The sequence below is a fragment of the Falco naumanni genome, chromosome 4 (assembly GCF_017639655.2).
Source record: "Falco naumanni isolate bFalNau1 chromosome 4, bFalNau1.pat, whole genome shotgun sequence".
In the NCBI taxonomy this organism is placed as follows: domain Eukaryota; kingdom Metazoa; phylum Chordata; class Aves; order Falconiformes; family Falconidae; genus Falco; species Falco naumanni.
Genome location: NC_054057.1, coordinates 58,001,464 through 58,023,017, shown reverse-complemented (window position 1 = coordinate 58,023,017; position 21,554 = coordinate 58,001,464). Strand labels below are relative to the sequence as shown.

The 21,554-nt window shown below is 41.6% G+C and overlaps 1 protein-coding gene across 3 annotated transcripts in view; it reads left to right on the top strand.

The window, feature by feature from the left end:
* The window catches only part of CRHR2 (corticotropin releasing hormone receptor 2), a 160,255-nt gene that overhangs the window by 88,747 nt on the left and 49,954 nt on the right, over positions 1-21,554 (top strand). For 2 of the 3 annotated variants that reach the window (XM_040593089.1, XM_040593090.1), the window contains 2 exons: positions 2,480-2,586; positions 17,640-17,757. In XM_040593089.1, the coding sequence (XP_040449023.1) occupies positions 2,480-2,586; positions 17,640-17,757 (225 nt within the window). The remainder of the gene's footprint in view (positions 1-2,479; positions 2,587-17,639; positions 17,758-21,554) is intronic. The other variant, XM_040593091.1, reaches the window with a different exon arrangement.

Here is a 21,554-nt window from a genome sequence, read left to right as displayed (position 1 = left end):
AATATAATGATCCTTCTCCTAAGCCTAAATAGGATTTAAATCTGCATTTTAGCAAAGTGAAACATCATCCTGGAAGCAGAGTAATATTGAATAACAGTAGAAGGTTGTTACCATTTTAAATGTATGTCTTCAAGAGGGTGAGACAAAAAAGGGTTATGCAAGCATTTTACATGAACTGAGCTTCGGCCAACACATGACTGATTCTGGGCACATGTTTTTCAGCCCCAAAGGTGTTGTCTCCAATTCTACTAGGGATGCAGATTGCATGTAGGCTGGTGGAAAGTGATCTTGCCACCCTGTCAGCTTATTTTTTCATAGGCAACGAGGCAGTTCTTGTTTCTATGATATATGAATTTGCCTTCAGGAAACCTTGCTAGTGTCAGCAACAGGAAAAATAGAAGTTGTGACTGTTTTTTCTTCAGCATCAGTGTGTCAAAGAGGAGCTTAATTATATTTTTTCCCTCTGAATTTTCTCATGTTTTGAACCATGCCTTCTTAAATCTTGAGTGAAGTTGGAACAGTGATTAGGAGCCAAAGGAGGGAGCTGAAGGGTCAGATTAAAAAAGCAAGATCCTTGGCCTAGGAGAAGCACTGTCATCTTCCAGATTTCTACCATTACATGAGCAATTCTGGATGACATTCATAGTCATATGGTTTAGCTTTAGGCTGTCCTGCGAGACGTAGGGACTTGGACTTGATGGTCCTTATAGGTCCCTTCCAATTTGAGATAGTCTGTGATTCTGTGAATTAAGCGGGGAACATAAATAAGCAAGGCAGTTTGCCAGTGCACTAGCTGAACAGTACAATGCATTTCAGGTAGGTACATCAGGTCAAGTGTGTTTTCTTCCCCTTTAGGTGTCTTTGTGACAACAGTAAATAACCTTCACTATGGAATTCAGATTTTGTAGGTTTGTTTGTTGGTTTTTTTTTTTCTCCTCAAGGCTGTTCAGAAAATGGGCTTGCACATGGGGAAGTTTATTTCAGGGGATTTTATAATAGACTTAAAAATACCTTACATGGTTGAGTTCTTTCCAGAAACAGCACATTACTCCGTGTGCTGAAGATATAGGCAGGTTTCATCACAAAACTGATTCCAAGAGGGCTTGCTTGCTTTCTGGCAAAGTGCTGGAAGATGCTATCTCCACAGAACAATGGAACAGATTGACTACAGCTGCTGCTTATAGCTTCATCCAAACATTCATTCACTGACAAATTCCTTTGACTGGAATACAATGTTAAGGGAAATTGTTAGAAAAAAATAAAAGAAAGGAAGTTCAACCAAATTTAGAAAACTGATGGCATTTGTAGGATTTTACTTTTATATTTTTATCACAAAGGAGGAAATTTAGGTGGTCAGTTTTCAAAGGTCTTGTTCTTCTGAAGGAGGACAACATACCAAAGTGGAGAAAGATCTGCTTAACCTGAAAAGAAACAAATGCCAAAACAAATAAATAAATATCTTTTTTTCAGAGTGGGTGGGGTGGGTGAGTATTCTTTAAGAAACAAACATCTGTTGATTTTTGACCAGCCTGAGTATTTATCTGAATAGTATTCTATAATAATAATTATGAATAGATTCTTCCTATCTATCAGGCAAAATGAGGAGATGCTTCTCTTTTCTCTGAAGCCAGCAGCAGCCCACCAATAAAGAATGTTTCAGTTACTTCAAGGTCAAATTTTGGTCACATCACTAAATTCACTGATTTATGTGGGAGCACTTTTGCACTTAATTTTTTGTTTATAGGATCAAGAACCTACCATAATCTCCCCAGCATCCTAGGAAATAGATATGAATACATTAAGTTTCACCACATACTTGGATTGCTGCTAAAAACAATAGGATCTCTGGTTTGTCACACTCTCAAAACTGAAAGAACACCACCCGATTCCAGGTCTTCCAATCTGCACTGGTTCTGCCCTCAATTTGAAAGATAAGGATCGTAGCTTGTAAGGAATGTACCTCAGAGAAAAATCTACCTGTCTGGAAAGGGCTTATTATTCTGACTGACAGCTGGTTCATTTTTGTATGAAAGCCAAACGATTTGAGTAGGAAAGTAGAATAACCTGGTTCATTAAGACCATGCAGTTTCCTAATAAGTAATGTTTTATAACTTTTGAAACTGTGAAATGATGTGGATTTGATAGCTTTCTCACCATAAAATGACAAAGTTTTAAAATAGCATAATAATGGAAATAAGAAATCCCAAGGAAATTGCAGGAAAAAAGGGGGAGGGAAAAAATAACTTTTTTGCTAAAATTTGTAAGAAACTGTGGACAAATCCCAAAGTGAAGTGAAACCAAGCCTGTACTTCTGTGCTTGGGCAGCATGTTTGGTTTATACATAAGCATCAGCCCTGGGGCTACTGCATCATTTTAAGTCGAGAAAAGTAATTACTGTTTCCTAAACTGATTAACTGTTCTTTAATGTCAGTGCTTAGAGAGTCATGCTGATTTAATCATGTTATCTCTTTACCTCCAGAGGAAGTATGCGCTCCATTACAAGATTGCTCTCATCATAAACTACCTGGGGCACTGTATATCAGTAGGGGCCCTTATAGTTGCCTTTATGCTTTTCTTGTGCTTGAGGTGAGTAATCTGTTTGCATGCTTCTAACTTGGTTGGGGGTGTGACACTTACCGTTTACTCAAGCCCTCTAATAACACTGTCCAGGTTGTGTACAGTCTTGAAAAATGGTCATGGCTTTTACACTCTCAAGCATGTATGTGGTTTCATTGACTCATGCATTGGATGAGCTGTCTGGTGGCTTCTGTCCATAGGAACAAAAGCCTATTTGTATTCAGGAAGAGGACTGTACATGATTTATTGATGCAGCAAAAAATTCAGTGAGCACAGAATGCTTCATTAAGGGAAACCAGGAGTTGAGTGTTTCAGGTTGCAGGTTCTGGGGGCAAGTTTTCTCTTTTTGTAAGGCAGTGCGTGATAACATAAGGTATATTGCATTCCCTGACAGGTAATGCCCTGATCTGGACCCAAGGAGACAGAATGAAATTTTCCCATTTTGCTTTGGGTCAGTGTCAATTTTTCTTCATTGAAGAACTTGGAAGATTTCTTAGATAACAAGAGAAGCATCTTTAGAGGTGCTTTACCTTCACCAGTACCCATGAAATGATGAATGCAAATCAATGAAACTGCATAGAAACACTTCCCTGGTTCAGTGCTACAGAAGGGAGTTTGTCAGGTCAAATGGATATGTCAGTGAAAGAAAGTCTGTGAAGAAGAATTCGGGCTACAGGGAGAAGAGAAAGCACAGCAGGGAAGGAAACTTAGTGGAAAGTAATGGGTAGACGTGCATCAATCATCATATGTATTGTATGTAAACATTCTGAGTTCCAGGAATATAGTTTAATAGGAGTGGCCTGGTTGGATATATCTGTATTATTTGTTGGATTATCTGAGTAGTATTTCTGTACTATTTGTGCTGTCTTTCCTAGGAGTGTTCCACCTGAACTTAGAATGAACTGCACTAAGTGCTGTGCAATGATAATCCTTGAGAAAAATCTTACAATAGTAGGAGAGGAGAAACAGGTAGAGGACCCCCTCCCGGGATTGCAAAGTGATGATTAGCAGTGCCCTGAGTGAAAGAATTATTGCTTTCTTAGAGTGGACCATCCCTACAAAGTTTTATGCTAAGTCTTCCTCTTGAGCATTCCTAAGAGGGTCTTTCTTATTAACGACAGGAATCTTCTTTCGCCCCAGCATCTATAAACAGAAGAATCTATGCTAATGGGAAGGAAAAAAAGCTTAAAACATTCAATGGGAACATTTATGGTGCATCAGTTTAAACTTCCATTTCAACATTTTTACAGTGCATATAATGCCAATTCCCTAGTGCTTAGAGACCTGAAATAATTTACATGGAATAAAGAATGCAAATTATTCATTGTAACTATATTCCCTGCTTTGACGCTGAATCTTTTATAAATCCTTAAGTAAATAATGCAAAAATAATTAGATAATATGGTATAAATGTATCCAGCTTCATCCACAGAGACGGCCTATCTGATCGCTTTTAAATTGTGCTTCTAGTATCCAAACTTTGACTTTAAAATCTTAATTTTGCAGTCAGCTTCAGCATTAAAAATGACTGCAGCAGTTAAGTATTTCCCTGTACATGCTGTGAATTAAGATAGCATCTTTTCAAATTCCCACTGTACCATGCAAAAAATATCTAGTGTCCAGCCAGCATTAAACAGCATGAGCTACCTCAGTGTCTGTAGAGTTACTTCACTTTTCCAAAATTCTAAAGATGCTCCAGTGAAGGCAGTCCAGATTCATGGTGCATTACAGATTTCCCCTATACAAATTCTGGGTTATGCACATCTTTTTCACACTTACCTCTTCAAAGTGTCCCAAGAACAAATCAGTTCTGATAATTGAGTCCTATTATCTGGCGCTTTTTTTCATGTTTTAGTCTGGATGGAATAAAGCATCTACTAATTGGGAGAAAGGAGAGAATTTAGATAATTCCTGCCTTAAAAAAAAACAATAGAAGACCCTGAAGGCTAGATCTGATAGTCCCACATCTTGGCCCAAAGTAGAAATCTATCAGTTCCTTATTCTTGCCCCACTCCACCCATATACCTCACTGCATGAGTATCCACTGAGGGTGAGAATAGAGGAGACCTCTATGAAGGCTCAAGTTCTACAACTGCTCCATATTTTTATGCTCTCACCCTTCACCTGCTTAATTTTCCTTTACTCTGTCAGTGCAGATGGAGTCCCAAAGGCAGTCTTAGCTGAAGGAAGAGACTGGAGCACACCAGCTGTGTTGGAACATAACGCCTAGGAAGTCTGTGGGATGTCTCACACTGGAGGTTTTGAGAGCAGGTTAAATATCTGGTTGGCACGGCAAAGAGTATTGCTTTGGTGATCAACTAGTGAGATGGGTGTTCTGCTTTTGAAGATGAGCTTCACCATTTCCATTGCTGCCCCAGCCCAGGTAGCCTGCTGCATTGATGGGAAGCTTAGTCCTCAGCTGTGTGGAATTGGGAAGGGGAAAGAACCGGATCTAGTACCTTTTCATCCAAATCTATCCTATGTCATCTTGTCCCCAGTTCCTGTCTTCCTCGTTTCCTTATGCAGCCCTGTGTCCTTTGTTCACAGCCCACCCTCCACACCAGTAGAAATGTTCTACTGTCCTAAACTCTAAGGAACCAAAAGACATTTTGAGGGTCAGAAATCTCAGATGTAGCAGCAACCAGTGAAATCATCTGCCATCTGTCTTTGTGCTGCCAGAAGACCCCAGTACAATGGCAAAGGGAGGAGAACTTAGCCACAGACTCCCTTTTACTGTGAAGCCTTGTTTTCTCCAGTTCTGTCACATACCAACCAACCCTTTCTTGGGTATGCAATGAAAAATAAGCCAGTAAACATTTCATTTAGCACCTAAATAATAAAAAGCGAAGCCCAGCTTATGGGAGAGGGCTTGATTTTTGTTGTCATGCTGACTGAACAGCCATGAGTTATTTGAGAGAGCTCCTAAAGATCTAAGTCAAGGATAGTTCCTCAAGGTCTGAATGTAGATGGTCTTAAAAGTATGACAGTTGTGCTGCCTTTACAATGCAAAACAAAACAAGCACATTAACACTAACAAAAAGAATTATGCTAAGAAGGAAAAATGAGGAATTTGTACATAAAACAAAAGTTCTGTAGATCTGTATTGATCTCCAGTGCCGGATCTGGAGAGATTTGCTCAGGGCACATCACAGGGCATTCGTTGTTAAATATATCTGCACTACTGTGAATCTCACAGTCTGTATGTTCTCATTAATAGTGAAGGTTTGATCCATCCCTCAGGTGCACACAGGCAGTTCCTGCTGACATGCCTCTCATCATCCCACATAATCACACTCTCACACTAGTAAAGCAGAAATTTTCCATAGGAGGAATCCTGCTATCAGCAATACCATTCAATCTGAAGGGAAAGAAAAGAAGAAAAAAGGCAGAAGGATTAAAACACTTCTTTTTTTCTTTTGAATCATATTTTTCCTTTACTGTTGCTGATAAAGCAGAAACTCAAATTGCTTTGTCCTGGCTTTTTCCTTGTTAGTGTGCTGTTATATCAGCTTCTGATGTGGAATAAGAGTCCCTTGTGACACTCCTGACTTTTTATTAAACAATGTGCTGGCAACAGCCAGCATTGGCCTGACTAGATTCAATCAGGAGATGTTTTATTTGAGCAGTAGTGACCAAAGAAGAAATATGGCAAGACAGGTATTTTTTCTGGGAAACATCTAAGTCCCTGTTGAGGTTTTAGTCCAATAAAGGATGGTGCTGAAAGGGAGATAGACTGAAGACTAAAAATGACATGTCCTTCTGCACAGGTGGCTCGGTAAAGGCAGCTCTAAAAAAACCAAACCCACAAGCATTGGCATAATATCTTTTGTCACTTGGTGTGGTGGCAATGAAAGCAAATCAAGGTTTTGAGGGAAACTTCGCTTTCCTGTTGCCTCCAAATTTACCTCTTTCTATTTCCTCTTTAAAACATCTGGGTTTTTTTCTCATAGGCCTGAGGCAGTGCCTCCTTTCATTCTCGTGATTACAGCCAGATTACCTAAATCTCACATTTCTTTTCCCCCAGAAGACTGAAACATTTTTTTCTTGAAACAACATAGTAACTTTTTTTTTTTTCTTCTGTTTTCCTTTTTTTTTCCTTTAGCCATCTTGCAGGTTCAGGAGAGAAAGATCTACTTTCCTTTATCCTCCCCTGTTCCAAGCTCCTTTGAACTGCCTGTCCATCTGCAGTCTGGCACACTGTTGGTGAGACTGCTGCTGCAGGTCTCTGTTAGTCATAACGGAAGAGTTTGATTAAACCATTTGTAGAAACTTGTCAGAAGAAATCTAGAGCATCCATACAGAGCAGGTTTCATAGAGCAAAGTGACCTGACACCTATCAGAGCCTAGATACTGAGGATATATCAAGTAGTTAGGTGATCTGGGCAATTAGTAGTGGTTTGCACTTAAAAGTCACGTGGTATCTAACGTGACTAGAGAAAAGCAGACTCCACGTGTAAGGCACAGTCCTCCCATTCATGCCTTTCTGTCGTCCGGGAAAAAGAACCAGTTCCCGGACAGGGCACCAGCTAACTGAACTCATGAGTTTATGTCAGTGCCCCATTTTCCCCTTCATCTCCTGTCTTTCCACCTAGCCTAGTTAAGTCTATTCCATCTGTCATTTAGAACAGCAGAGCCTTAAATAATGATTCAGACACATGGCATTTTTTAAACTTCATTGTAAATCATAAAAAATTGCAGAGCATGTGTTCGGTGGAGACAATGGCTGTAGGTTTGGAGACAGCACTCTGTCCCACCCTGTAACAGTTCATAGTAAAGTTCTCAAAGCAAGGCAGGAAGGAAAGTGATGTAGCTCTGTAAATAAGCATACATGCAATGAGGTGGTATTCTTTGAATATAAAACATCTGAAGTGCCTGTACTGCCTGAAACCGTGTGAAGTGTCTCCTCTTGCAAACTCAGGTAAAGGACAGAAACACATCTCCTACTGATTATCCTTAGGCTGGTGTCTTTGCTTCCCACTGCCTTTACTCACCCATCTCACATCTATGACTTGTTCTTTAGGCTCTTTGTATAGACCCTACCTAGTGCTAAAACCACAGAGGAAAGCAGAGTCCTCATGAAGTCCTGGAATAATATCAGCAATTAAGAGTGTGCCCACAGGCTATATTCTTAAAATGTGGAAGTTTTCAGAAGGTGTGTCTGAAATAGTGATATTGTAGCCTAGAAATATGAAGGCTGGCAAGGAGTTATTATTGCTGCCTATAAATACATGACTGTTGGATAAACATTAGAAACTGAAGAGCTTCTTACAATCAAGGGCAATGTCAGTGCAAGAAGAGATGGGTATAGATACTCTACAGATAGATTTCTACATGGATATTAGAGGATGATTTCCAACCCACAGAGCAGTGGGTCCAGGAGCAATGTAATAGAGGAAAAACTTAACCTGGAGTTAAACTAGAGTTTCAGGAATATGTGAAGGATTTCTGCTCAATTGCTTTCTTGACCTGAGGTTTGGAGGATCAGGAGGCCACTTCATATCCTGTGCTTGAAGTATGTTCCTAGTGGTATATTTCTGTCATTGCCAAGATCTTAGCCATGAGATATTATTTTTGGAGATGGATGCTAACTTGCTCTGTGCCATATTAGATGTATATTGAGTGTTTAGCGACAACACGTCTGTGCTCTGTTCTTTTGATGACAGAATGGTTTTGGGAACAGTGGAGCAAGACTTGCAACTTTTCCAAGATTTCAGAGGAAAGAAGAAAGCAAAGTTTGGGCTTTACATTTTAGATATGAATCATGCTCAGGAGTCTTGAGTCATCTCTGGGAAGGAGTATCAGAGAAGATGTTTTCAAGCCTAAATGTTTAGAGTTACGCACTATAAATGGTTTTCATCCAAGGAATCTACATGCCTCGCTAACTCCACTGTAGTTGGTCAGCACCCAGCCACCTTCTCTTCTGTCTAATTGAAAAGATGAATACTGCTGCTTCACATTATTCTGTCAAGTAAAACACAAGAGAGGTGGAAAATCCTTGATTTGTGTCACCCCTAAATGGGGCTTGTACACTCCTGCTAGCATGTGGACTGCCTCTGCGTGTTATGGAAACAGCAGCTTCCTTGGGGACATGCCCAGGTTGAACTGGAAACATTTCTGCACGCACAGTGAGCATGATAAGGCTAACAAATTTGGACCAAGCACAGGAATGAATATTTGGAAGAAGCAGGCTGTGAATGATCCTATATGGTCTTTCCTGAATTCCTGGCCAAATACTCGAAAATAATGAAATATTTTACACCATGTTTGGTGGAAATGAGGCCAAGGAGAGCATGAACAGCACCTTCAGTGCCTCAAACTTTGCTCTTTAGTTTATCTACACAGTCTCTGCAAAGTTAGATAATTTAGTAAACATTGCTAATTGTATAATTGTATTAAGAGCAAAAAAACATAACCCGTGAATTCCCCAGCTGGTCATTTAAATTAATTTTCTTTCAGGGTTGGGTTGGGTTTTTTTTTTTGGGGGGGTTGGTTTGGGTTTGTTTTTTTTTTTATAATCCCACTAGGGGATTATGAATGAGGACAAAATGTGCACTGTTGTATTTCCCGAGCAGTAGCTGTAAGCCAGATCAACCACTACCAGCTCCCAGTGTCTGGTTTCTGAAGTCCTGCCTCTTGATTTGTGCAGTCCAGCTGCAATGGTCACTCCGCTGGAAACATTCACTGTTCCACACTCTGGACAGATAACTGCAACCTGCATCAACAGGGCAACGTCTTAGATAAACCCCAGAGGGCTGTAGCGCCTGTACTGTGTCCCTGCTATTCTAAAGTTAGCTTGTTATGGGGTACTAAAGTACTAAAACCTGAGCTGCAAGGTAGCTTCTGCTAAAAGATACTTTATAGCCCCAGTTCCTGCTTGGTTCAAAAATGACTGACATCTGACCTCCATTTAGCAAAGCAAATTAGAGCAGATTTCCAAGTCTTTTTTCAACCAGCTAAACCATGATCACGTGCTGTACTAAATGAAGTCATCTGTATCTGACTTTGTTATTCCTGTGAAAGTAACTGAGAAATTTTCTCCCGTGGAAGACCTGATTGCACAGCCAGGATAGGAGCCACATTCTTAGACTGGAGTATCCGGTGACTGGGTTTCCATTAGCCTGTATTTAACCACAAGTTCTCTTGTGGGACAATATTTCTCTTTGTACATTGACTAGGACAGGCTGATGTAGTGTCCTATAGCCATCCATCCACATACAAATATATATCAATTGTTAGTGTGCTCATGGGTAGTTTGCAGAGGGCCGTTTTTGAGCCCTGTTCACCATGCTACACAGCCGGACAGTGCTGGGCAGAAACACGGACAGTGAGCACAGTGGTCCTGCTCTGGGGCTGTCCGGCCTGTGGTCCTCTTCTGTGTTGTGTTGGCTGCACCCTCCCAACCCTAGGAACATCAGTGCTTTAAGCCTTTATGTCTAAAGCAGGCAGTGCCCTGCATACTGTGCTTAAAAATTGGCTTGAAGGCAGGAGAAAGAAGCTTTGGAAAACGCTTAATGAAGCACAGATGGTTCTACAATGGGTTTATTTTTAGGGTCTATACACATCCTAAACACTAATGGAAGCTGCTGCTTCTCATCTTCACCTGAGCATTTCACCCCTGTCCTCGTAATAAAGCTGTTATTTTCTTCCAGACTTTTGTTCTTCCCGTGCAACTGCCCCTTGCATTTCCTGTGGGAATATTTATATTCCCCCAGGCAACTGCCCCCAAGAAGCTCATTTTCCCTGCCAATCTCTCCAGCTGCTTTTCCCATCTGTAAGCACGAGCAGTACCAGAATATATGCACTGATTGAACATGAGCACACGGGGGAAGACATAAGGACCTCAGGGGACACCTCCATGTGGATAAGAGCAAGTAAACCATGATAGGCACGGAGCCTGGGAAATAACTTGCTGTTAGGTATTCTTCCCACTCCATGCCATTTATGGCTTGTCCGTGGGCTTTGCCTGTCCTGGAAAAGACTAAAGGGGGAAAAATATTTTTTTCAGTATTGTCCATGATTCTCCTCCCTGCTTGTTTAGCAGTCATGGAATGGGACGGGCTCCAGCAAAGTGAGCTCAGATTTCTCCTGCCAACTATTTTCAGACAGACTTTGGGACAGCAGTCCTAATTGAACATCATTATTAACGGAATACTACATGAATTAATAGAAGGTTCCCAAGCTTCTTTAATAAACTTATCATTTGCAATTATTTCCATGCAGATGATTTAACTAGTTTAGCTAGCTTTCAACCATGCTGGCACATTATGATGATTGTTAATGTTAATTGTTTGTCTCATGCCTTGAATCAGAAGATAGTAGCTCTGCACATCCCAGGGGAAAAATACTGCTGTATGGATAAAGCGAGAATAAAAAATGTAAATTGACAGAAAGGCTACTTTGAGTTTTACCAGTGCTATTTTAGAAACCCTTTTATAGAGCTCCATTTCTGACTCAGTGAGGCCACCTGTACAGAAACAGTTGATAAGATTTTTCTGCCTTTTCAGATCTCAGCATTTCTCAAATCATAAGAATGGCTTTTCAAATTCTCTGCTTTCTGTATTCAACCATACAGTTAAGGTCATCTGATGGAAATAATTAGCAGAGTGTCATTTCTTTACCAACAATCAGAAACTCTTTCTGCCCCTCTCGGACACAAGCTGCAGTCAACAGCTGAGGAATTTTGCTTTTTATTTATTTTTCATTTGCTGCTGTTGTTCCAGCTGTGGAAGTCCAGTTATGACACCCTGTACACCAAGCAGTTCAGGATGCTGGTGGTGCGATACAGTCAGGGAATGACATTTGGGCTTGAAACATGGTCTGTTCTCAAATCAGATAAAGAGGTCATTATGTGTAATTTCCCACCATACACCTGGCTTTTGATTTACTCATTAGGAAGGCCAAAGAGAGGTATGCTTGCTTTCACCTTAATTGCTTCTTTGTGTCTAACCCCCTGCTGCAGAGCTGGAGCTAATGCTTTTATGGGGGTCTCTGTGTGTGCAGTGAGTGGGAGGCATAAACTCCCAGATCATCTTATCTGGTTTTGGCCAGCACAACCAGTGACATACTCCAAGACTCTCAACTCACTGGAACACATATTTTCCTGTACCATTGCCCCTAGATTCCTGTAAATATAGAATCAGACAAACAGAGAATGGTTTGGGTTGGAAGGGACCTTTAAAGGCTGTCTAGTCCAACCGCCCAGCAATGAGCAGGAGCATCTTCAACTAGACCAGGTTGCTCAGAGCCCCGTCCAACCTCGCCTTGAATGTTTCCAGGGATGGGGCATCTACCACCTCTCTGGGCAACCTCTGCCAGTGTCTCACCACCTTCATTGTAAAATATTTCTTCCTTATATCTGGTCTGAATCTACTCTCCTTTAGTTTAAAACCGTTACCCCTTGTCCTGTCACAATGGTTCTGCTCAAAAGTCTGTCCCCATCTTTAAACCCCCTTTAAGTATTGAAAGGCTGCAATAAGATCTTCCTGAGCCTTGTCTTCTCCGGGCTGAACAGCCCCAGCTCTCCCAGCCTGCCTGCACAGCAGAGGGGCTCCAGCCCACTGATCACCTTCGTGGCCTCATCTGGACTCACTCCAACAGGTTCATGTCCTTTTTTCTTATGCTGGGGGCTCCAGAGCTGGACACAGCACTGCAGGTGGGGTCTCACGAGAATGACGTAGAGGGGGAGAATCCCCTCCCTCAACCTGCTGGCCACGCTTCTTGTGATGCAGCTGAGAATATGGTTGGCTTTCTGGGCTGCAAGCGCACATTGCCAGCTCATGTCCAGCTTTTCATCCACCAGTACCCCCAAGCCCTATAATAAATAAATAGATATTTAAATATATAAATGAATATATAGCAAGGTACTTCATAACTCAGTATCCTGTGAAAATATGCTGTTGCTTTCTACACTCTTCTATCCAAAGCCTCACATCATTAGCCTTGAGACAAGCAGCTGTATTCTGAACAATGACTCCTGGCAAAAGGTCCTGCCTGCCTGCCATGAGGACACCCCTGCCCAAATCAGCAGCAGGAGTGGCACAACAGCAGGACTTCTGTGCAACAGCCCCTCCATATCCCTTCAACAAAACTCTTGCCTTGTCAGGAGCGGTTGTCTGGAGATCACTCAACAGCAAACAAATCACTCTGATTAAGAAATCATAAGGAGCCAAAAAACCCTTTCACTTGCAGAACCAAGGTGCTTCCAGTGGCAGTATCTTTTCTCCCTCCAAGTCAGAAACTGTAAGTCCTTCTTTTCTCTCCTTTTCAAGGAAATCGTTTTCCTTCTGCCAGCTCCTTCGCTCAATGTGACAAACACCGCTTGCATGTGCCTGTCTGACACTACTTGCTGTATTTCCAGGGAATATTTCATGCCTGAAATCTGCTGTCAGGCACAGCCAGAAGTAAAATTGCTGCATCAACTGTGCTACTCGGAAGCACGTGTTGGAGATGCACTACCAACCGCACCTCCCAGCTTGCTCCCACAGCCCACCGGACTAGCAGCTACCTGCTGTCCAGTTCCAGGCTCTTTCTATCCCTCCTCCCTGCAACTCCCAAAGGACAGAGGAGAATGCAGTTGTGAGGAAATGCCTCTTCATCCAGCCCTTAGGAGGGGACAGGCAAGCAGAGAAGAGAAACCAAGACAGACAAATGTATTTTACCATGAATAACAGCTTATGAGCTCTTCATTTCTTTATGTTAGTAGAATAAGCCGTGGCCTGACCCCACTGAACATAAACCACAAAAGAATTTCAGTGACTCCTGTGAGGAGCTGGGGCCACCAACAGGGTGATTCAATGTGATTAAATGTGGTTTCTGAATCAGGAATATCTTAAAACTTCTGACTGCCAGCAGCAAGGAGGTAAGAGCAAAGAACAACAGCCTGCCTCCCCTTTTTCCCATACCATTTGCCAAACTGTCTTTTAATGATCACCACTGGGAACTAAGTCACAGCCTGACTCGTTGGTCTGCCTAAATCTGCAAGTTCTTATGCCTTTATGTTGTGGAATCAATCTTTTAAGTCTGTTCTGAATAAATTACTACAACCTCTTTACTTATTCCTTCCATTCTTGGACCCATGCACCAGGGAAGAGTTAGTAGAAGAGTCCAGTCAAGGCCTTGACCAACACTTTTTGTCTGAAAAGGATCGGAGCAGGAAGCAAATACTGGAAAAAGCTCTTTAATGGAAGCCCATAGCCTCAGCCCTTGATGTCTTGTGAGGTACCAGCCTTCAGGCTCTCTGGGATGGTGACTTGTGCTGCTGTTCTTGGAAACTGGACTACACTTGCACCCTTCAATCCACATCAAGGGTTGTAAAACAAGTAGAAATGGCATAAACACTGTTACCTGACACAAAGATGAATATGAAACCTTCTGTCATCTGATCTTTTAGTCTAGGGGACTTCAAATGGTTCTGTAACTCACAGTTTTTTCCTAGCAATGCTGTAATTGTGTCTGAAGCAGCAGATCAGCACACAGACCCCTCACCTCCCATTTCTCCCCTCTTGTGTGACTGCCTTCTTGAGAAAGTAGCTCTCTGTTGTCTGTGCGCTTATCTCCCTAGTGTCACTGCTACGCTCTCCAAACTGTGAGAGCTCCTTACTGAGGTAAGAACAACCCCAAATTTCTTAGTTTCTGAGTTGTGAGTGAATACACTCATGCCGATCACTGTGACTCTAGGAAAGCTCAATTAACTCAGAATACAGCTCACTGTGTTTCATTGTCTACCTCCTGCGATTTACCATGTGATGTGAATTCCTTCTCAGTGCTGCCTGTGAGGGCAGTTACTGCTGTTTCTGGAGAGCAGGCTTGCTCACTTTTTCACTCCACAGAGCAAAGGCAATAATTAATAAAGGAGAAAGGAAACTGTGAATTTCATTGCTGTAGAAGACTGCTATGGCTGTTTAACAAGTGTTCAAAAAGGGACAGGTCATTTTCATGAATAACAGGCATATTTAAATTTAAATTAAGGCTTATAAATTTAAGCTAGCTTCCATCTACCAAGAGCCAGTAAAAGATCTGTGCAGGACAAATTACCCCTATGGGAATTATGAGTTTCTTCCTCAGGCTTTCAGATGAGTGAGTATAACAAGGTTGGCTTTGTCCTTTCCCCAAACATTAGCTGCACTGCAGGTGTCCTATTAGCCGCTAGCTTTGCCCAGTTTGGGACATGTCCTTCGTTCACTGTCCACCTCAGTGGACTCCAGTCTGCCTACACAGGCAAACCTTACGCACAGGGTAAGCTCCTGGGCCCAGCAGAACAATCTCATGTGAATAGTGCCTGAAATGAGGGGACCCTCATCTCAGTCAGTATCCCTCTAGATGCTTTATCTATACTAAATTACAATAATAACATTCACCAGCAGTGCCTGTAAATGAGAGAGGCTTTCTCAGGTGGCTGGCAAGAAATCTTTCCCTTGTTACATCGATTGACTTAGCTGCAGCCCTCCACTGCTGTGCCCTGCAGCCTCCACACGCTACATCAACCCTCCTGTTTCCACCTCCCTGCTATGAACCTGACACAGTTATTTCTCAAGCTTTTCCTGCCCTTGGCTATGAATTGCATTACTGCCACTGTGATTTCTGTGCTAGTAGTAGTTAGGAGATAGAAACAAACAGAAACCGTGTGCTCTGGGCTCTCTACAAACAAAAACAAACTTTGAGTCTCCAGGTGGGACTCCTACTAAAATAAAAGGGGAAAAAAAAGGGGAAAGGTTAAAACCATTCTGTGCCTGGGGTCACATCACTGCCTGAGCCATTAAGAAACTCAGTGGCACTTTCAGACATGTGTTTCTCAGTCTGAATATACTGGTGTTGCCATTAAACCCCTAACTGCTATTAGCACCAGCGGAGCAGTGGCCCAGACATCACGAAAGCAAATCCTGCCCCTCGCCTGTTTGTGCTGCTGTGCCAAGGCAGCAGTGCGGTGGGGAATGTGACGGGGGAGAGACTGCAACTGTAAAAGCAAATTCTTCATTGCTCTGTTAGCCCCAAAGGCGTAAAGCCTTTTTAGTAGGTGAAAGCGTCTACTTACCATCCATGCCACACAGAGAGTGTCCCAGACATGGAATGAGGCCATGGTACCAGGCTGCTCATACCCAAGGTATGGCTTTTGCTAAAGGTAGTGGGACATGGGAGCCAACTGTCCCTGGTTCATGTCCAAAGCATTATTTGACAAGGCTTCAGGCATCATTTTGGTAAATTCCAGCTGCTGGCCACATTTATACTTAATTTTACACCACAAACACATCTTCCCTCAGCACATGTGGCTTTTTGAAAACTAGGAGAGTTTTGATCATAATTATCTGTAGAGCCTGGGAGTTCCCAACAGAGGCCAGACCCTCTTGCTCTGAGTCCTGAACAGACAGCACTAAAAGTTTACCTCTGTCCTAAGCATCCTTCAATCCAAACAAAAGCCAATGGCTAGGTTCAGACTGACAGGCAGAGAAGACAAAACAGTATGAACCAAGAAGCAGTGAAGAGGGCAAAGATCGTACAGCCACTAGATGCCGAGTTTGTCTTTATATTCCAAGACACAGAAGAGAATGTGCATTTGATGACTAGGATCCTACTGAGGGGAAAAGCTGTTTTTATGAACTGAACCAAACAATCTACAACTATTTGTTTGATCCTATTTGCCTCTGCACCCACTGCAACATCCTGCTGTAAATCTTGTGGGAATAAGGTTTCCTCCAGCCAGATTTAGCTGGTGTTCTAGCATACAGGATGATTAAACTACATTTAAATGGAGGCATGCAGCAAGGATTTTTTTTCCCTCACTCGTTTATCTTCTCTTTGTCAAGGAATACATTCAGGTGGCAAGTGTGCTGGATCTGTTTTGTTGCTAGAGCTCTCAAAGGCAATTAATTTCATGTCAGTACTCTACAGTTTGAAAAGATCATGTAATTGAAGGCCCTGTAACTGCAAAACTGTAACTTGGCACTTGCCTTCCTTTACTGTTTCACAAAGAATGAGAAGACAAATGATCTTGTCTTAAATGACTGAATCTGTGACGAGTAACTTTTTTTTTGGCTTCAGTGATACTTTGGTTGCTGGCATCAGCATTGTGCACTGGCTGCCTCCTGAAGCCATTTTCAGCAGCAAGCAGCATTTAAGATGTCCCCTTTTTTGTTTTATGGCACTGTGTCCCAAGTTATTATAGCTCATATTTTACACTGTGCTCATATTTTATATTGCCTCTGAATGGAGGCTGGGGAAGGACTAAAACCAGACAGAAATATTTTCTGGTGAAGGAGGATATGCAGCTCTGCATTGCTTGAGAAAGCTTGGTACAGACCAGGACTGAAAATCAGGCAATCCATACTCTCCTATTGTATTAATGGGTTGGAAAACTTTGAACTTCACATAGGTGAGCCTGTTCAAGAGACTAACCAAATATAAACTATTCCAGTTTTGCAACTCCAGTGCAAATATTTGTCACCAAATCTCCTTCTGTGAACAATGCAACAAACTCCAGTGCAGCCTGGTTGTTTAGGGGCTTACCAGTTCTAGTTGTTCTAAGGATGGGATGAAGGGGACCAAAAATGATAACCAAGGATGAAATGACCATTTGAGTATTTGAATCTTTCCAGGAGATCCTGTTTCACTTGCTTGAATTCAGTCTTGTCAAAGGGAGCTCCTCATGGTATCAAGACAAATTGTTGTACATGGCTCTGCAAAAGTTAGGCTGTGGTTTCTGGAAGAAAGGTCTATAGGAAGGAAAAGCAGCACAGATTTTGCTGTCCTCCTGTTGCTGTTTTGTATTTATGTCATTTATTTGTGTAGTTGTGACTACACTGCAAAATCCAAGTTTTGGCTGTGCAATTTACCCTGAGAACCAGAGAGCGAGACCAGACCAAGATATGCTTGCTGGTAAATACAAGCTACAGATAGCCTCATAGACTGTTATTGCTGACCCTTTGGACAGGCAAATCTCCTGTTTCAGAGTGTAAGAGAGGTAATGGAGGAGTTTTGCAAGTGAACAGAATTAGCTTGTTTATTTTATATAGACATTAATGTGTATATGTTCACTATATATGATGATTTGAATGTATTTCCCTGTTTAGGAGTATCAGATGCCTGCGGAATATTATCCACTGGAACCTGATCACCACATTCATCCTGAGGAATGTGATGTGGTTTCTGCTTCAAATGATAGATCACAACATACATGAAAGCAATGAGGTAAGTGCTTGGAGGTAGCATATTTCTGCCATGTAATCTGGGAGCAGTCAGGGATGCTGAATTGGTTCAACAGATAGAAATAATACAAAGGACACCTATCCACATCCTCAGAGTGACTTTCATGTAATTTCAAAAAGATGAAGCAAGCGAGCTTAATTTGCTAAATTTTCATTGATTTCCTCATTATTGAATATCGCAAGGGTTTTTTTACAGTAAAAATCCCGCCCCAAAGCTTCTGTCTTCATTGGCCATAGATACTTTCCAAATTTGTAAACTGTCAGACACAGGATTGTGCAAAACACTAAATTTGGTGGTTCTAGGACGTTTTTGTCAGAGCATCTTGCAGTGTTGTGCACCTGTGTCAAGAAAGCATTCTTCCAGAGGGCAACATCTCCATGACAGGGTACAGAAATAATTGGTTTGTCTGTTGAAGCTCTGAGTCAGCTACTTTGGCTGATGACAGTGAGCATCTTGCTGCCTATAGTCAGTGGGACTCCCAAGAAAATAAGAAATAGGGCCTGAAACAGCACAATTTTTGTTTGTTGATATCTTTGTGGGTTTTTCTACAAAATTCCATTTTTCTACTAACCTCTTCTTTGCTGTGCTGGCCTTGAGGATGAATTTCTGCGATATGGGCTGCATCCAGCAGTGACTCACTGTCACCTGAAAGGGATGGCTCTTTCCTGCAGGGAACCAAATGCTTCATTCCAGCTCCTTCTCTTCTTGGTCCCTTGGGGAGGACCGAAACCTTGGAGACTGAACTCACTAAACTGGTAGAGGGATAACTTAGCCAACAAAAAAGCAAGGAGGAGTTTCCTGCTGGCTTAGCTATCTAAAGTCAGCTTTCTGATGGGTGATCGAGAGTCAGAGACAGTTCAGGGGACCAGGCAGATCCAGACAATAAAAAATGGGATGACTGAAGGGGGCGAGAAGCATCTTCTTGCATGGCCTTGAGCACTCTTGAGAAATACAGCATGTCACCATGCTCCCGTTTGTCTTACGCTCCGTGTTATTTCTTGCTCACTCAAGTAAGTCCCAACTGTAAATACTTGTCTGAGTGAGGATGTTGAATCAGTCCCTATGTAAGTGCTCTAGTGCCTCCCCCTGTTTATTCACCCAGCAGCCCCAGTAATATGAGGATTTCAGAGTGAATTGAAAGCATTCACTCCAAAAGAAAAAGCATTTTTCTCTATTTTCTTGGGGAATTATTCTACATTTCCTTTCTGGGTAGTCCTTTTTGATAGTCCCTTGGCACTTTTTTTACTGTTTTCTTTCCCTTGTAATATTCTTATAGTGGAGTATTCTCCTTTTAGGGATGTCCCCTGACATTTACCTCCATAATCAAGAAAATGTGTGCCAAACCATGGATGCAAATGGATGTGCTCACACCCGTCCTTCGTACTCTCTCTCTTTGGAAAGTAGGTGGACTAAAGTGTTTACAGATTATGAGCTGGATCCATAGCTGGCGTCAGTCAATGTGGCTCCACTCATGTAGGAACTGGTCCTGCAGAAACTGAAAACCACCCCAGGAGCCTGTATATCCACTCATTTTGATGTTAGCTGGGCACTCATTATCCTTGGTTAACTTTTCAAATGTAAGGTTTGACATCTGAACTTTAATCCCATACTTTGGGAAAACAGAAAAGTCATTAGTACCTAGAGAAAGAAGGACTCTGTGCATAACTCTTTATTATTATTATTCAATCAGATGCTCCTTTGAGAAGATGTAGCTTCTATTAATTCATTGTTTGCTTTGTCTGTGTTTCTGACATTTTCAGAGTACAGAAGATGGTGGTATAAGAGCTTTATTGTTGACAGTTTTATGCTTTGTGATTTACTTTCATGAGTAAATATAAATACACTACAAATCATAATACAGATTTTTACAGTTATTTAGGAAAAAATCAGTTAGAGTCTGGCACTCAAATGCCTCTTAAATTGTGACTACAAAGTGCTAAGGAAAATATTAACCTGCAGATATAAAGACAGATCCTCACATGCCTCAGTTTTCATTAACACATCTTTTCTCTGCAGAACACTGCAGTCTTTTTGGAAGGTGCTTTATACAAGCTCAGTGATAACTGTTGTTCTTATTGTGGTATAAGGCAGAGTCAAAATAACACCACCAAAAGCAACGGGAGCAACATCACTCGTGCTAGCTAACAATGGGATATCTTCTGTGCGGATCAGTGAAGATTAAATAATGCAGTTACAGAAGCATCAAGGACTCAATGTGGAAATATTTTGCATGAAGTTATAGTGCTTGTGTTAATAAATAAAGAAAGGGAATTGCTGGTTATCTGGAGCCTATTGGTGGATACGTGTGGGGGGATCAAGAATCCTTGGTCATATAAATGAAAATACATGAATTAATAAGTTCTGCTAATTGGCTTTATTAACCAATAATAATAAATCCATAATTCCAAAATAAATTGCTCAAAATTCATTTTATTCTGGTTTCCTGTGGAAATGATGCAGAGGGGGATCTCACCACTACTATGTGTATTTGTCTGTATCTGTCCCAGTATCTACCCAATCCACTGGCAAATTCCATTCAGTTCTGACACAGGAACAACAGGCTCAGATATAATTATGTTTTACAATCCTTCTGAAAATGGGCAGCTGGGGAGAGGACAAAAACTGTGTAAGTGTTGCAGCTGTGGGAGAAAGGGGAACAAGAATCTGGATGTTATATCAGAGAATTTACATGAGACTGAGGCCACAGGGAAAGATTGAATTCATGCTCCTACCTTTGAAAAATCAAGTGTGAGATTTACAGTCTTTGGAAACCTACGTCTTACTACTAACTTGTCCTACTACTAAAGTCTTGTCCAATAAATTCTTAGTCCACAGAATTTTGCTGAGTTTGATAGTGTATCTGCTGCTGTGTTGACTGCCTAGAGATCATCAATACCTCACGCATATGAAGTCTGAAATAAAAGTGACTGAGGGTCAAAAGTTTCAAATACTTTAGTAGAGTTAATTAAAAGGCTAGAGAATGCCAAGACCAAAATGACATCAAGGGTACCAGCTAACAGAGGTAATTAATGCCATGCTTCAGGGAATATGCTGAATACCTGTTTTGGTCAGAAAGAATTATTCCCCAATTTCTGTGTGTAGCACTGTGGAAATTACAATCAGCAGTTACTTGTGATTTATTGATGTGATGTTACCATCTGCCTCTCTATGACTAATTTTGTGTTCCACAGCTGTGCACTCACTGCACAGCCATTAGGAGAAGATGTCTTTACTGATACATTGAGCCTGACCAAAAATTCCTGTTGAAGTTACAGCAAAATTCAGAGGTGATGTGTGTAGTGACATGACTTACAAACTGAAACACTCATGGCAGGAATAAAAAGGATGAAGTAGCTGATAAAAGCATATCTTGAAAGTAATATATATATTTTCTAAATGTCAGGTTAGGAAGGGTGCTCCTTCCCTTCAGAGGAAATGAAGCAAGACTGTGTGACATTACCTTCTATCTTTTATTTTCTTTGAATGGCTCAGCAGGTTGGTTGTACTGCCTAAGATATGCTTAGGCTCTTACATCATCTTTGGATATGATCCTAGGCTATGGCTGTACCTCTCTGAAGGACCGTCTGTAATCAGATGGCCTGCCTCCTCTTGTCTGCTTTCCACACGGCGATTTCTTAATCTGCTTGCAGACTGCTGGTGTGGGTGTGCCTTATGGCATATGAACTTTCCAGGCATGCTTAGGTACGGGAGATCTTGCATGGTGTGGTCAAAGCCAAGCCTCAGCAGAATGTCACAGATACAGCTGTGAGTTCCCGACA